This window comes from Panicum virgatum, chromosome 8N (genome assembly GCF_016808335.1).
Source record: "Panicum virgatum strain AP13 chromosome 8N, P.virgatum_v5, whole genome shotgun sequence".
In the NCBI taxonomy this organism is placed as follows: Eukaryota; Viridiplantae; Streptophyta; class Magnoliopsida; order Poales; family Poaceae; genus Panicum; species Panicum virgatum.
The window spans coordinates 43269337-43283659 of NC_053152.1; the positions used below are offsets into that span (position 1 = coordinate 43269337).

The 14323-nt window shown below is 48.5% G+C and overlaps 3 protein-coding genes across 3 annotated transcripts; all 3 read left to right on the forward strand.

The window, feature by feature from the left end:
- The first annotated feature begins 2058 nt into the window (after positions 1-2058).
- On the forward strand, positions 2059-4378 carry LOC120686338 (probable methyltransferase PMT2). The gene is made up of 5 exons (XM_039968537.1): positions 2059-2721; positions 2808-3018; positions 3104-3770; positions 3884-3961; positions 4099-4378. The coding sequence occupies exons 1-5, from the start codon at positions 2068-2070 to the stop codon at positions 4376-4378; spliced, it is 1890 nt and encodes a 629-aa protein (XP_039824471.1). The 5' UTR covers positions 2059-2067.
- A 5350-nt stretch (positions 4379-9728) lies between these two features.
- LOC120685099 (serine/threonine-protein phosphatase 7 long form homolog) lies at positions 9729-11340 on the forward strand. Its single transcript, XM_039966937.1, has 5 exons — positions 9729-9943; positions 10023-10407; positions 10484-10897; positions 10982-11242; positions 11335-11340. Exons 1-5 carry the CDS (start codon positions 9786-9788, stop codon positions 11338-11340), a joined length of 1224 nt encoding a protein of 407 aa, XP_039822871.1. The 5' UTR covers positions 9729-9785.
- Positions 11341-11950: 610 nt separating this feature from the next.
- LOC120686412 lies at positions 11951-12610 on the forward strand. Its single transcript, XM_039968613.1, has 3 exons — positions 11951-12020; positions 12106-12186; positions 12268-12610. The coding sequence occupies exons 1-3, from the start codon at positions 11951-11953 to the stop codon at positions 12585-12587; spliced, it is 471 nt and encodes a 156-aa protein (XP_039824547.1). The 3' UTR covers positions 12588-12610.
- Positions 12611-14323: the final 1713 nt, after the last annotated feature.

Sequence of the window (14323 nt, forward strand, 5' to 3'; positions counted from 1 at the left end):
AGTGGCAGAAAGTGCTATGCTAGTCATTTTTTTTTTGCCGTAAATTCATGCCAAACGCATTTCTGGGTACAGGCAGCATATAGTGACTATTAATATATAGCTGTCTATTTGAAGCACCACTCGTATAGCACCCCAACCAAAGAGTTTGAATAATGCCTCGGTTTTTTTATTTCTGCGCGGGCAGGAACAAGTCCACTCAAGTCATCAGACATTGGATGAAACTGAAATAATCACAGGGCAAAAAAGCTACAACGTTTTCAGAGGAATGCATGCCGTATCATCAACGTGCAGTTTGAAGAATGATGTACCCTCTGCTAGTACGTGCTGATTTATGGATGTACCCCTTAAAATGGTCGCATGTCTAAACACAAGTAGCATATATTTCATCTAAACACAAGTAGCATGTATTTCTTACAACGTGATTTTTGCAGCTTCTAAGTGCAAGCAAACCACATGTGTTACTTGTGCATAAGAAAAGGTAATGCGTACACATTGAATGTTCCCATCGAGAATCAACAGGGTTCTGTGGTGTGGTCACTAACTATGTGTACTAATGTTGGTCTGATCCCTCGATGAGGTGGGTGAAGCCGGATAATTTTTTCATTACCTAAACAAATTAATGAGTTATGTGGATTTTGAGGGTGAACTTAAAATCATCACAATTACCTAGGGTTTGTCAACCACACCATCGCAGAGTGATAAATTGGCCAAAGCCAAAATAACCAATAAGCCAAAAAAACTGGAACATTCATGTACAAGGGGTGCATTTGCCGCAGGTCAAAAGACTGTGTCAAGTAGCATTTACGAAACACATCTACGCATGCCTTTTTTATGATTTTGCAGCTTAAACGCATGAACTTGGGCAGAAGGATTGGCAGTACCTATATATATGCGTGCATTCAAGATGGTACCATGGAGGATCATCGCATATTAGTTGATAAATGAGGTTAACTGTTTTTTTCCTTATTTTTTTGTACTTCAAGCATGACCTTCAAATCATCAAACGTAAGTGTGTATTTTCAATTTACAACTTAATTTACATACAGAGAGATTCGAGCGAGATGTTGGTGGAAGCTGAAATGAGAGAGCCGCCCGGCAAATCTGAATGGGATACTCCGTGTAAATGACCCTTGGTTATTCGAACGAGAACGAGAAGGAACAAGGAACGAGAAGGTGAACAGTGTTGTTCAATGCAGTCTACAAGCATGACCTTCAAATCATCAAACGTAAGTGTGTATTTTCAATTTACAACTTAATTTACGTACAGAGAGATTCGAACGAGATGTTGGTGGAAGCTGAAATGAGAGAGCCGTCTGGCAAATCTGAATGGGATACTCCGTGTAAATGACCCTTGGTTATTCGAATGAGAACAAATCTTTTACAGAACAATCTCACTCTTGTATCAATCTATCCTTAGCATTACTGTGACATTCCATTATGAATGTTGTTGATGATCTGTTTTACTAATGTATCTTTCGATCAATAAGGGTTTTATATAAGGCGCACACGTAACATGAAGTTGAACACTGATACTTTATCAAAGCATAAATCTTCTTTGCAAAAGAATTTGGCCCTAACTCTTCTTCAGGTGACTGATATTTAATTTGGATGCTAGATTATATTATATAATCCGATGGCCCATATCAGTCATCCGTTTTCTCCTTCATAAGACCAAAATGTGACGTCATATATCTCTCAACCATTTTTTGAAAGAAAAAAAATGTTCAAGCTAACTCCTGTTTCCTAGGCCCTCTTCTCTCTCGCACCATGCTTCCAAGATCCGGTTCTCTCTCCTTCTCGTTACTCTGCATATCTGACACAAACCGCGTCACGTATTCCTCCTCACCTCCCTCAATCAAACGCAAGAACAGCATTCCGATTTGTTTACCACATCGTTAATCGACCAGATTAGAGTCGTGAGCATCGCATTACATTCCACTCCGATTCATCCATTGCGCATTTGCAATTACTCACAAAAATGTGTTTTTTTCTTGTTGCAATTATTGTTCTTGATGATGGCATCAGATTGGTTGATCGAATCCAATCGGCGAGGAGCGCGAGGCGGCCATGGCGAACAAGAGCAGCTCGGGGGCGCGGAGCCCGCTGAGCCTGGTGGTCGCCATGGCGCTGTGCTGCTTCTTCTACGTGCTCGGCGCGTGGCAGCGCAGCGGCTACGGCAAGGGCGACCGCATCGCCGCCGCCGTGAACCGGCAGGCGGCCTGCGGCGGCCCCGGCGCCGTCGCCGCGGGGCTCAGCTTCGAGACGCACCACGGCGGCGCGAGCGCGAACGCGTCGGCGGCGGCATCGGCCCGCGCGGCTCCGGAGTTCGCGCCGTGCGCGGCGGCGCTGGCGGACCATACGCCGTGCCACGACCAGGACCGCGCCATGAAGTTCCCCCGCAAGAACATGGTGTACCGGGAGCGGCACTGCCCCACCGCCGGCGAGCGGCTGCGCTGCCTGGTCCCCGCGCCGCCGGGCTACGTGACGCCGTTCCCGTGGCCCAGGAGCCGCGACTACGTGCCCTTCGCCAACGCGCCGTACAAGAGCCTCACCGTCGAGAAGGCCGTCCAGAACTGGGTCCAGTACGAGGGCGCCGTCCTCCGCTTCCCCGGCGGCGGCACCCAGTTCCCCAAGGGCGCCGACGAGTACATCGACCGCCTCGGCTCCGTCGTCCCCTTCGCCGGCGGCCACGTCCGCACCGTCCTCGACACCGGATGCGGCGTAAGCACCCGACCTTGATCGACCAACCTCGTCGACGCCATCGCCTGACCAATCGATCCATCACCTCGGCGTCCGTGTGTGTGCAGGTGGCGAGCCTGGGCGCGTACCTGGACTCCCGCGGCGTGATCGCCATGTCCTTCGCGCCGCGCGACTCGCACGAGGCGCAGGTCCAGTTCGCGCTGGAGCGCGGCGTGCCGGCCTTCATCGGCGTCCTCGGCTCCGTCAAGCTCCCGTTCCCGCCGCGCTCCTTCGACATGGCGCACTGCTCCCGCTGCCTCATCCCCTGGGCCGGCAACGGTGAGCGCCGCCATGCCCGGCCTCCTCGCCGCCGCCTCCATGATCGCTAGCAAGAATTCTGACGCGCTGCCCTTCACGCACGCAGGCGGGATGTACATGATGGAGATCGACCGCGTGCTCCGGCCGGGAAGCTACTGGGTGCTCTCCGGCCCGCCGATCAACTGGAAGACGAACCACAAGGCGTGGGGGCGCACGGAGGCCGACCTCGCCTCCGAGCAGCAGCGGATCGAGGAGTACGCCGCCATGCTCTGCTGGGAGAAGGTCACGGAGATGAACGAGGTCGGCATCTGGCGGAAGCGGCTGGACCCCGCCGCCGCGTGCCCGGACAGGCCGGCCGTCCGGACCTGCGACGAGGCCAACACCGACGACGTCTGGTACAAGAACATGGAGGCGTGCATCACGCCGCCAGCCGGCGCCGGCACCGGCGCCGGCGAGCTGCAGCCGTTCCCGGCGCGTCTCGCGGCCGTGCCGCCGCGGATCTCGTCCGGGGCCGTGCCGGGCTTCACGGCGGAGTCGTACGCGGAGGAGAACCGGCGGTGGGAGCGGCACGTGGCGGCGTACAAGAAGGTGAACTACAAGCTCAGCAGCGAGCGGTACCGGAACATCATGGACATGAACGCCGGCGTGGGCGGCTTCGCGGCGGCGATCTTCTCCCCCAAGGCCTGGGTCATGAACGTCGTGCCCACCGCCGCCGAGCTCTCCACCCTCGGCGTCGTCTACGAGCGCGGCCTCATCGGCATGTACCACGACTGGTAATATAACACAAGCAGATCGAGCAGGCGCTGCGGTTCAGTTTCATCTACCTGAAATCTGAAGTACGACACGAAAATTTGTAATTGTTGTTTCTTTCTGAATTCTTCTTCAGGTGTGAAGCATTCTCGACTTACCCAAGAACATACGACCTCATACACGCCAATGGGATCTTCACCTTGTACAAGGACAGGTGAATCAAAATCGCATCATCTGTTTCCTCAAAACGAAATTGCAAAATTCAAATTTTGTTCACCATTTCTTCTCTTCTGAATGATGTGTGGACTATGGTGTCTGTGCCTGAAAATTCGATCTCTGAATTTGGAGCAGGTGCAAGATGGAGGACATCCTGCTGGAGATGGACCGGATCCTGCGGCCTGAGGGCACGGTGATCCTCCGGGACAACGTCGAGATCCTGCTCAAGGTGCAGCGGACGGCCAAGGGGATGCGGTGGAAGACGCTGATGGCGAACCACGAGGACAGCCCCAACATCCGCGAGAAGGTGCTCTTCGCCGTCAAGCGGTACTGGACCGCCGGCGGCGAGGGCTCGGAGTCGGAGGAGCAGAAGGACGCGGGCAGCTCTTCGGAAGGCAAGGGTTCGGAGGAATAAGTGGCGAGTGAGATGAGGCAGAGGAAGAGGATTTAGATGATGGGTGGACGTTTGATTACGAACTTCACAGGGCTAAGTCAGGCCGAGGTCAAAATGTGTGCTAGTTCTTTTTCATTTTTATCGAGGGGTGAAAAAACTTAAGCTTTGGTGGAAGAATTAAGGATTTCTGTTCAGCATGTAGAAGGTTAAACATTTCTGATGCTCTGAGTTTTGAAGCTTTTCAGAGCCAATGCCAATGAATCGGACGTGGTTATTCATCGTTTTGTAAGTTTGTTTTTTTTAAAAGATAGCATAATGAATTCCAAAAAGATTGGGAGTACCTCTTTATAATATTTTAAAAGAAAGCATATTGGGTTAAGTGCACTAAGAAAAGTTTCAAGATGATTCCAAGAATGTTAAAGCGGGTCAACTTATAAATAATAAAACCATAAAATCTAAGGCCGCACGTCTCAGACTCTGACCTCTTGCGCCAGCACAGCTGTTTGGATTAGCGAGCCCGAGATTTTTTTTTTATTTTCTCCGTATCTTAATTAATCACTTGGCAATTTGATAGATTTATTATAAAGAGCATCTCCAGCAGATTACCAAAACTCTATCTTCTAAAAACACATATAGGATGATCTCTTATTATTGGTAGTATACTCGAGCTCTGCAAGTGGCCATTCTGCATGGCGCGCCGGCAAGGCCTCCATGCCGGAGCCACGGCCTGAGGCAAACCGACAACCGGAAATGAGTAACTGTAGATAGGAGAGAGGGTTGCATCCCCCTACGTTGTACATTAAGGGGAGAGGAGATGAGTTTTTGGAGCAAAAATATTTTTGGTATTGGGGAGGCTATTGGTAGTCTGCTGGAGTTAATTTTATCTCCAAAATCTCTCAAATGATAGTTTTTCGTATTGGCAGTGGATTTAAGTATTTTACTCGGATGCTCTTGTGCTGAGTTGGAGAGGAGCGAGGAGGAGAGAAAAGAGAAGCGGGCTGCAATGCTCTCAGCCAGCTACAATACAGACTACGATTATCTTTATGAGATAATAAGATAAGGATGATAAATAATGTATTATTGGTGCAGTTCACATATATAATATGCTATTATATGAGCTGGCTATTAAAGTGGTTTAGAATAACATAACAATAGGATATACTCCATCCTTCCATTTTTACAAGGTATAGTATAACATGGCACAATCTTTCAAATAATATTTTGATCATTTATTTATCATATATTATATCACTTATAGTTATAAATTTATAATCATGGTAAAGTACATTTGATTACGAATCCAATAGTATAAAGCTGATATTATAAAATAAAAAATTTGTCAAACTATTGGTTAAAGATTACAAAGTTTAAATCTTAATATGTGTGTGTCTATAAAAGTAGATAGATGGAGTAGTAAATTATTCGAGTTGTTCTAGATTAGAGAAACACATCGGCTATGGCCCAACAAGCCCAAAGGAGAAGTGGGGAACCAGGGGAAGAGGAAAAAGAATCGAATTTTTTTTTTATTTTTTTTCGATTTATCAAAAATATATGTCTTGTTTTTTTTTCAAAAATGTCACCTAGCCGCCGGTTCATCCGGCGGAAGGTTCCACCTACCGCCGGTTGAACCGGCGGTAAGGCGCGGACCAGATCCGGCGGTAAGAACCTACCGCCGGTTGAACCGGCGGTAAGGTCCCTCCCTTAAATCCGCACGCGCCCCGCTCCCCCAGCGCCGCCGCCCGCGCCCTCCGCCCGCCCGCTCCGCCTGCGCCCTCCGCCCGCCCGCCACGCCGCCCGCCCGCGCCGCCGCAGCGCTCCGCCCGCGCCGCCGTCGCCCGCTCCAGCCGCGCCGCCGCCCGCCCGCCCCCCGCGCGGCTCCCACACGCGCGCCGGCGCCCGCAGCGCTCCGCCCGCGACGCCGCCGCCCGCTCCAGGTACAATTTTAATTTTATTAATAATAGTTTTTAGATTAGAATTAGTAATATTAGTGTTTTTGAATATAGTTTTATGTGTAGAAATAGTTTTTAGCGTGTAATTATTTGAGTATAGTTTGACGTGTACAAATTATTATTTATATGTAGAAATATTAGTTTATATGTAGGAATTATTACGATATAAAATCGTAGAACATGTAATTAAAAATATTAGTTTACATACGAATACAATTGAAAATATTAATGAATTCAAACAGACATATTGGTCGCATAAAAAATAATACTAAAAATTGTAAAGAAATAATTAAGATATATGCAAGAATAGCAGAATTATTTTTTAGCGTTGATTAAATTCTAAGGATGAGTAATTATTGTCGTAAATATTGACAGGCATGTCAGATGATTTGTATTTTCAAGTGTTCTATGGGTCTGGAGAAGTTAGATATGGTCCTGAAGGGGTAGATTTGTCAGAGTTTAGCTCGATCACAAAAAAAATACCCCGAGCTAGAGAGAGGACTTGGATTTTAATATCCAATTGGCTATTTAAAGCTTTCGGCCTTAGTCGAGATGAACATGATATCTCTGTCATGGCAGTGGTTAGTCGAAGGGAACCTGTATTTTGGGAGCTATTGCCGCTTGAAGGGACGCAAAACTGGAGGAACTATGTCAATATAAGTAGTAGCCGAGGCTTACCGCTTGTGTTGTTTGTTCAAGCATTCGAGAAGATTAGTTTTAGAACTCAAGCGGGCGGGGATCATGAAGGCCAGGGAGATATAGTTTCCGAAGAAACTGAGACGATGCATGAATCTCATGAAGAAGATGGTGAATTTGAGATTTTAGAAGATGATACACATGCTGCACACGAACCTCGTCAAGCAACTGATCAGGCTGATGAAGGGGAAAACATTCCAGAGATAGTTGAAGAGTTTCAGAGGGAGAGTGAAGAACAACACAATGCAATGAATGATGACTCCTCGGATGATGATGATGATGACGACGAAGATTATCATGTCCCACACAATTGGTCCGGTTATGAATTTTCAAAATTAAGTGTAAATGAAGGTGAAGCGGTGTCTTGGGAGTACAGGCAAAATGAGGTATGCATCGGTTCGATGTATGCTAACAGTGACAACATGAAGGAAGCTATAAAACGTTGGTCGGCTCTCTCTTTGCAAAGACAGTTCAAAGTTCTCAAGAGCAGTCCGAGAACATATGACGTGCGTTGTGTGAGAAGCGAATGTCCTTTCAGGGTGTATGCTTCTATGGGCAAGTGGCAGGATTTCTGGGAGGTTAAAAAAATTGTGGAGCACACATGCCTGCTTGAGCAATTAGAACCACAGCACCGCAACCTTAGTGCAGGTTTCATAGCTAACTACATGTACCCTTTGATCGTGGACAATCCTAGTTATGAACCTAAGTCAATCATTTGTGCTGTTGAGGAGGAGTTTAAATATAAAATTAGCTACAACAAAGCTTACAGAGCGAAACAGAAAGCGCTGTAGATGAGGTGGGGGACGTATGAAGCTTCGTATCACAATATACCGGCATTGCTGCACACTATATGTCTTAGAAATCCTGGTAGCTACTACGACTTGAAAACGTATCCATGTGCCCAGAAGCCTGGAAAGCAGGTACTCCAACGGTCGTTCTTGGCCTTGGGCGCTTGCATTGAGGCGTTTCCGCACTGCCGGCCAGTCATTTGTATAGATGGGACATTTTTGACAGGAAGGTATAAAGGCACAATCCTCACAGCTGTTGCAGCTGATGGTAACAGACAATTGTTGCCTTTGGCAATTGCCTTTGTGGAGAAAGAATCAGGGGATACTTGGTATTGGTTTTTGCAGAGGGTGAAGCAGATGATTGTTAAAGATGTAGAGAACGTGTGTTTGATTCATGATCGGCACAAGGGTATATTACAAGCAATTGATGACATACAGAATGGTTCTACTGAGCGTAGTAGGACTGCACTTTGGCCGGACCTAAAGAGTAGGTGGTGCATGAGGCATATGGGGGCAAACTTTCATACCCAGTTCAAGAACAAAATCCTTATGAAGCTATTCAAGCGGTTATGCAGCCAGAATCAGGAAAGGAAATTCAACTTCCTATGGAAAAAATTGGATGAGCTAACAAAAAAGCAAACGGCGGAGCTAGCGAAGAGATCTGTCAATACAGAGGACGACGACCAGGTCTCGCTTGAAGATGTGGGCTTGGACGGTCGAATGTCAGGCGCAAAAGGAGAAAGGCAATTAAGACATTCTCTGAGTGGATTGAGCACGAACCAAAAGAGAAATGGGCTTTACTGTTTGATGAAGGAGGTGCTAGGTACGGTTTAATGACTACGAACCTAGCCGAGGTATACAATTGGGTGCTTCGTGGTGTAAGATCATTGCCACTTGTTGGGATCGTGGAGTTCTTCTTGTATCGCACTTGCGAGTACTTCAGGGACCGTTACGCTGTGGCACAGAAAGATATGCTCGATAATCGCAAAGTTTACGGATACAAGGTTACGGAGCATATGGAGGAAGCTTTCAAAAAGGCCCGTTTACATCGGGTGACTCCAGTTGGCTCTATGGAACGTCGGTACGAGGTGATGTGTAGGGACAAAGGCCGAATGGGGGGCCAGCGTAAGAAGCATGTGCAGGAGTGTGTTCTCCGTCCTGATGCTTGTATTTGCTCATGTCATAAGCCAAAGCTGCTGCACCTGCCGTGCACACATGTCATTGCTGCCTGTTTTGAAGCTGGTGGACTACAGGCTCGTATGTATGTCTCAAATTACTTCATGAAGGAAACTATTTGGATGACTTGGAGGCACGAGATATATGGGTTTCGCATCCTTGGAGACTTCATAACTGATCCTGGACATAATGCAACTTACATTCCAGATCCAGATCCAGAAATGTTTCAAGGGGTGGGCCGACGCAAGAAGAAACACATTAGAAATAACATGGATCGCTCGGAGGCTGGTCGAGATGTCCGCCTCTGCTCGAAGTGCCATGAGACGGGTCATACGTACAAGTATTGTACGGCATTGAGTTATGGTGGCCGCACAGATGGAGCGGGCCCATCTGAAGCTGCTCCAAATCCGGCACCGCAGGCAACGGGTCGTCGTGGCCGCCGTCCTAACAACGATGGCCTTATTTGATCGAGTACGATTGTCATTTGTGTCATTCGCTATTCAATCATGTTCGATGTTAAATTATGTAATATTAAGAACTAATATGTCGTAAACTGATTTCGTCTTGGCGTACGAATATTTGTTGTAATATGTGCCCCAAATATATGTTCAATTTTATTGCTGTAATTGGAATTTGAAGTTATATAATATGTAATTTGTTGTGCATCATTTATAAGTTTATTAGGTTATGTTTTATTTAGTATTTTATTAAAAATTTGTTGTATTACTTAATTTATGTTCTGAAATTTTATTTTGTTATTATGCTTAATATTGTTATTTATGTTCTGAAATTATTTGTAATAAATCTCATTATACAGGTATGGCGCACGAGGAAGGAGCTACCCCTGAGTTGCTAGATGCTCTCGTCGACAAGCGCCACCGGTCGTACATGTCTGCGGTCCGTGGCATCAGCTTAGGGATGTTTCGGGCTCGTGTGCCCATGTCGACGATGCCGATACACCGTCGCTGGGTTCCTAGGTACGGAATACATTTGTCACATATTTTAGTTGTTTTATTAACCGTTTGTTCTAACTTGATTTTCATTTTCACGATGCAGGTTACGCGCTTCAGGTCTTCTCCCGATTGCGCGACTTGTGGAGGGAGATATGGCCGACCCTGCACGTCGACCTAGGGACAGGGCTCCACGGTTCCAGTTCGACATGTCCCTCCTCGCGGCACTTCTCGACCGTTGGCGTCCGGAGACGCACACGTTTCACCTCCCGGTTGGTGAGATGACCCCTACTCTTCAGGACGTGGCGATGCTTCTAGGCTTGCCGTGTGCTGGACGAGCTATGGGTGCAGAGGACGTGGGACTCTCGTGGCGCGACGACCTTTTGGCTCGGTTCGCCGGGGTTCAGCGCAACGAGCTAGCGTTGCCGTACCGGCCCTTGCCTGCGAACCACGCACACGGACCGACAAAGAGGTGGCTTCTACAGTTCAGTGTGAGTACATAAATATTGATTCTTTCCGTACTTATATTGATACGTATGTGCATTGACGACTCGTACCATTTTGAAGGCGGACTACATGAGGGCAGACGCAGACGACTTTACGGTTGCCAGGCACTTCGAGGCGTACTTACTGTGGCTGTTCGGCTGGGTCATGTTCTGCAGCTCGCAGGGTGACTCGTGCCCCAAACAGCTCATTCCTTTGGCGAGGTCGATAGCTGATGCTCCACTTCACGAGATGCCACAGTTCAGCTGGGGTTCTGCTGTTTTGGCTGCGAGTTACAGGGGTCTTTGCACGGGCGTGACGAAGGTCTCAGCAGAGGAGCCCATTTTTGTTGGGTGTCCTCTACTGTTACAGCTCTGGTCTTACGAGCGCTTTCCCGTCGGTAGGCCAGAGATGAACTTCGAGCCGTACGTCCAGCTGTCCGCAGACCACGACGACGTCGACAGACCTACGATGGGTTCGTTGTGGTGCCTCAGAAGGGTACGTAACATCGTTTGTTTTACTTATTGTTACATGCTTGCACAAATGTACGATTTATTGGTTAACTTTTTTTTCATTGTGCAGCCTTCTTGGGTCGGCGTGCAAACGAGGAAGTCGTACCACGACTTTGTTGGTCAGTTTGACGCTCTTGTGGACACGGACGTGAGGTGGACTCCGTACACTGCAGCCGACATTTACGCCCGGGCACCGAGCGGTCTTTCGTCCTTATGCTTGCGAGATCACGAGTACTGGATGACGAGGAAGCCGATCCTTTACGACATCCACGTCGAGGAGTACCACATTGACCGGGTTATGAGGCAGTTCGGTCTCTACCAGCAGACCCCGGTCCTGATTGTGCACTCAGTGGAGGACCATGTCCACAGGTACCGAATAAATAGTTTTGTTAATAATTATTCATTTTTTAACCTACCATTTAGCATTGAATCGCTCAAACTTTCTATTATAGGTGGACACGGCAGGGTCAGCCACCAGGCTCGTGCTGGGCCGACAAGGTCCGTCCTTACGTCGACTCTTGGGCCGCAGCCCTCGACGACGTCGTTTTCGATGATCGGCCGCACAGCGACGAGGCGTTCGCGGACTACCTACGGTGGTACCTGCCGAGGACGTGCACACGTGTCGTGCACGTTCCACCAGAGGCTCCGATCGAGGCCGCAAGGGTGTCGGAGACGTACCCCGTAATTCGAGATCAGAACTTCGCCATAGCGGTATGTTTCTCTGATTGAATTTGCAGTAAAAAAACTGGTTGCATCTGATGTTACTACTTTCTTGGTACAGTACGATGTCATACGAGCGATTGAGTCCGAGGCTTCATCGAGTATGGGCCAGTACCATGACATGACGCCCGCCCAGCACCAGAGCACACTGCAGAAGATCGTCGATATGTGCAAGCGATTCCGACGAGCCGTGACCTGTCGTGACGACGACACCTTCCTCCCACCTCGCAGTTCGGGGCCGGTTCCTGTGACCGGTCCATCGTCACTACGGTCTGCACCCGCGGCATAGTCAGGTCCACCGCTACCGCCACGTGAAACGATGATGACACCTTCGGGTTCTGCAGTTCGGCCCACGTACGTGCCGCGACCGACACATTTGTACTCGGCAGGTAAATCGTACTCCAACCTCGTGTCACTTACAATACCGTATCATGTAAAACTTTATTTATTAATTTGTACTTCTTATTCGTGTAGCGCCCGGCTCGTCGCTGTTTCCGTCGATGGATCCCTACGGCGCTGGATCTTCGTCTCTTCGTCGTCCAATACACGATTTAGGTACGTCTAAGACCAAGTGTTAATAGGCGGTAACAAGTGCATTTTTAATTGAATATTGATGGATTGAAATTTGTGAATCAGAGTACCGGCAGGTGGGAGGGACAGACGACGATGAGGAGATTCAGGAGGTAGACGACCTCTCGCAGATGGAGTGGGTGAACACGTTCTTCTCTTCTGCACCGACGCAGGAGGTCGTCGGCACTTCACAGCTGGGGGGTGCCCCACTCGCGACGCAGGACTACAGTCAGGTGGAACAGACGCCTGTTCCTGAGCAGGGTCGTCGGTCCACTCGCCAGACCATCCCGCCGGAGCCACTGACGTACTCACAGCACCACACTAGGGCGGGCCAGGCTGCAGAGCGACGTGGCAGGAGGAGAGGGGGCAAGCGCGGACGCATCTAGTTTACAGGTTGTAGCTTGTTAATTAATTTGTTTCGACATACTATCTTATGTATGCATGTGCAGACTATGATTCGATGTGTCCATTGCGTACCATTATGATGAGTAGGCCGGTGCAATGATTCGGGCGATGGTATATGTCCGTGGAGTGAAATTATAACGATTAGGCCGGTGTCGTGCAGTGTTTCGGGCGATTGGAAATGTCGGGGCAGTGCAATAATCACGAGTGAGTGCTGTGGAACGTGAAAGTGCTGAAGTCATGAGCAGTGAGACGTCGTGTCGTTGTTTAAAGTGGGAGCAGTGAGCGGTGTTGAGCGTGCGAGGGTACAAATCAAGAGCAACGAGAGGTCGTGTCCGTGTTTAAAGTGGTACGAGTGAGCGCTGTGGAGCGTGCGAATACAGTAGGCTTTTCATGTGCATTTACACTCCACACTCCGGGTATCAGACCTTTTTTCGCCTATAAATACTCACAAGGTTGTGAGCTCCCAGCAGCACTCAAACACCAAAGCTCATTGTATACCCGATGTCTGGAGGTGGGTCTAGCGGGAAGAATTACTACGGTTTTGGCAAAGGAAAAGGGGGAAGAAAGGGAGACCCCATAATATGGGAGGGGCCTCTTGGACCCGATTCCTTTCCAGAACCAGTGTTTGAGTTTCCGCCACAACAGAAGAGTGAATTTACCAATGAAACTCCTCTTCGACAATACGATAACTGTAGAGAAACGTGGCCAAAATGCAGACATGGTGAGGACTGCTTAGTGCAGATATGCACCGACGGGATGGATGGCGGTCGGCGTTTCTTCAAATGCCCTCACGCATGGGTAATGCTCGGTTGTTTTATTTCTTTATTCATTGAGACATGTTACATGAAATTTGTTTTGCAGTCTTCAGATGCTCCAGAAAACTGTGGGTTTACCAGGTGGGTCGATCCTGCACCAATTGATTCTGTTCAGGAGTTCATCGAGTACCTCCAGATTAAGATATTTGATCTGGAGTGCAAGGTGAACCATTACGAGGAAGTAAGCGAGGGTAATAAAGACGGCGAAGATGATGATAACAGCAATGCTGCCGCTTCACAAGATGAACCATGCACTAATCCTTACTGCAACTGCCCTTGTCACAAGAACAAGGGCCCTGGCCCTCCGGCACCACCGCCTGCGCAACCTGCAATGGGTGGATACTGCGGAGAAGGCTCAACGAAGTTTGCTACGTGGGGGTACGGCTATTAGGACTAACTAGTCCAAGTGACATGTTGCATCGTTGTATTTGTTGTGTTTTTTTAAATTACCTAGGGCATGTTAGCTTAGATCAAAATCTGTTTACCGTAGTTGCAACGGGTTCTGCCATGCCACTGCATTTCTACTGTGTGTTTCATTAACGTTGTATTATGATGTAATTCCTATGGTTAATATTGTGACGATTACGCCGGTACCGTGTAGTGTTCCGGGCGATGGGATGTGTCAGGGCAGTGCAATAATCACGAGTAGGTCGATGCAGTGACAGTACGACGAGTTTAAAGTGGGCGATGAGATGAGTAGGTCGACGCAATAATCCGTGTTTAAAGTGGTAGCAGTGAACACTGTGGAGCGTGCGAGTGCTGAACCGTGGACGACTATGGAGCAGTGAGCGATAATATCTGTGTTCAAAGTGCGTCTATAAAAGAGCACCTTGTGGTTCCTGAGAGCACAGACTTGCAATTCAGTTCCCACTTTTTTTAATTAGCCCAACCAAACAGCTATG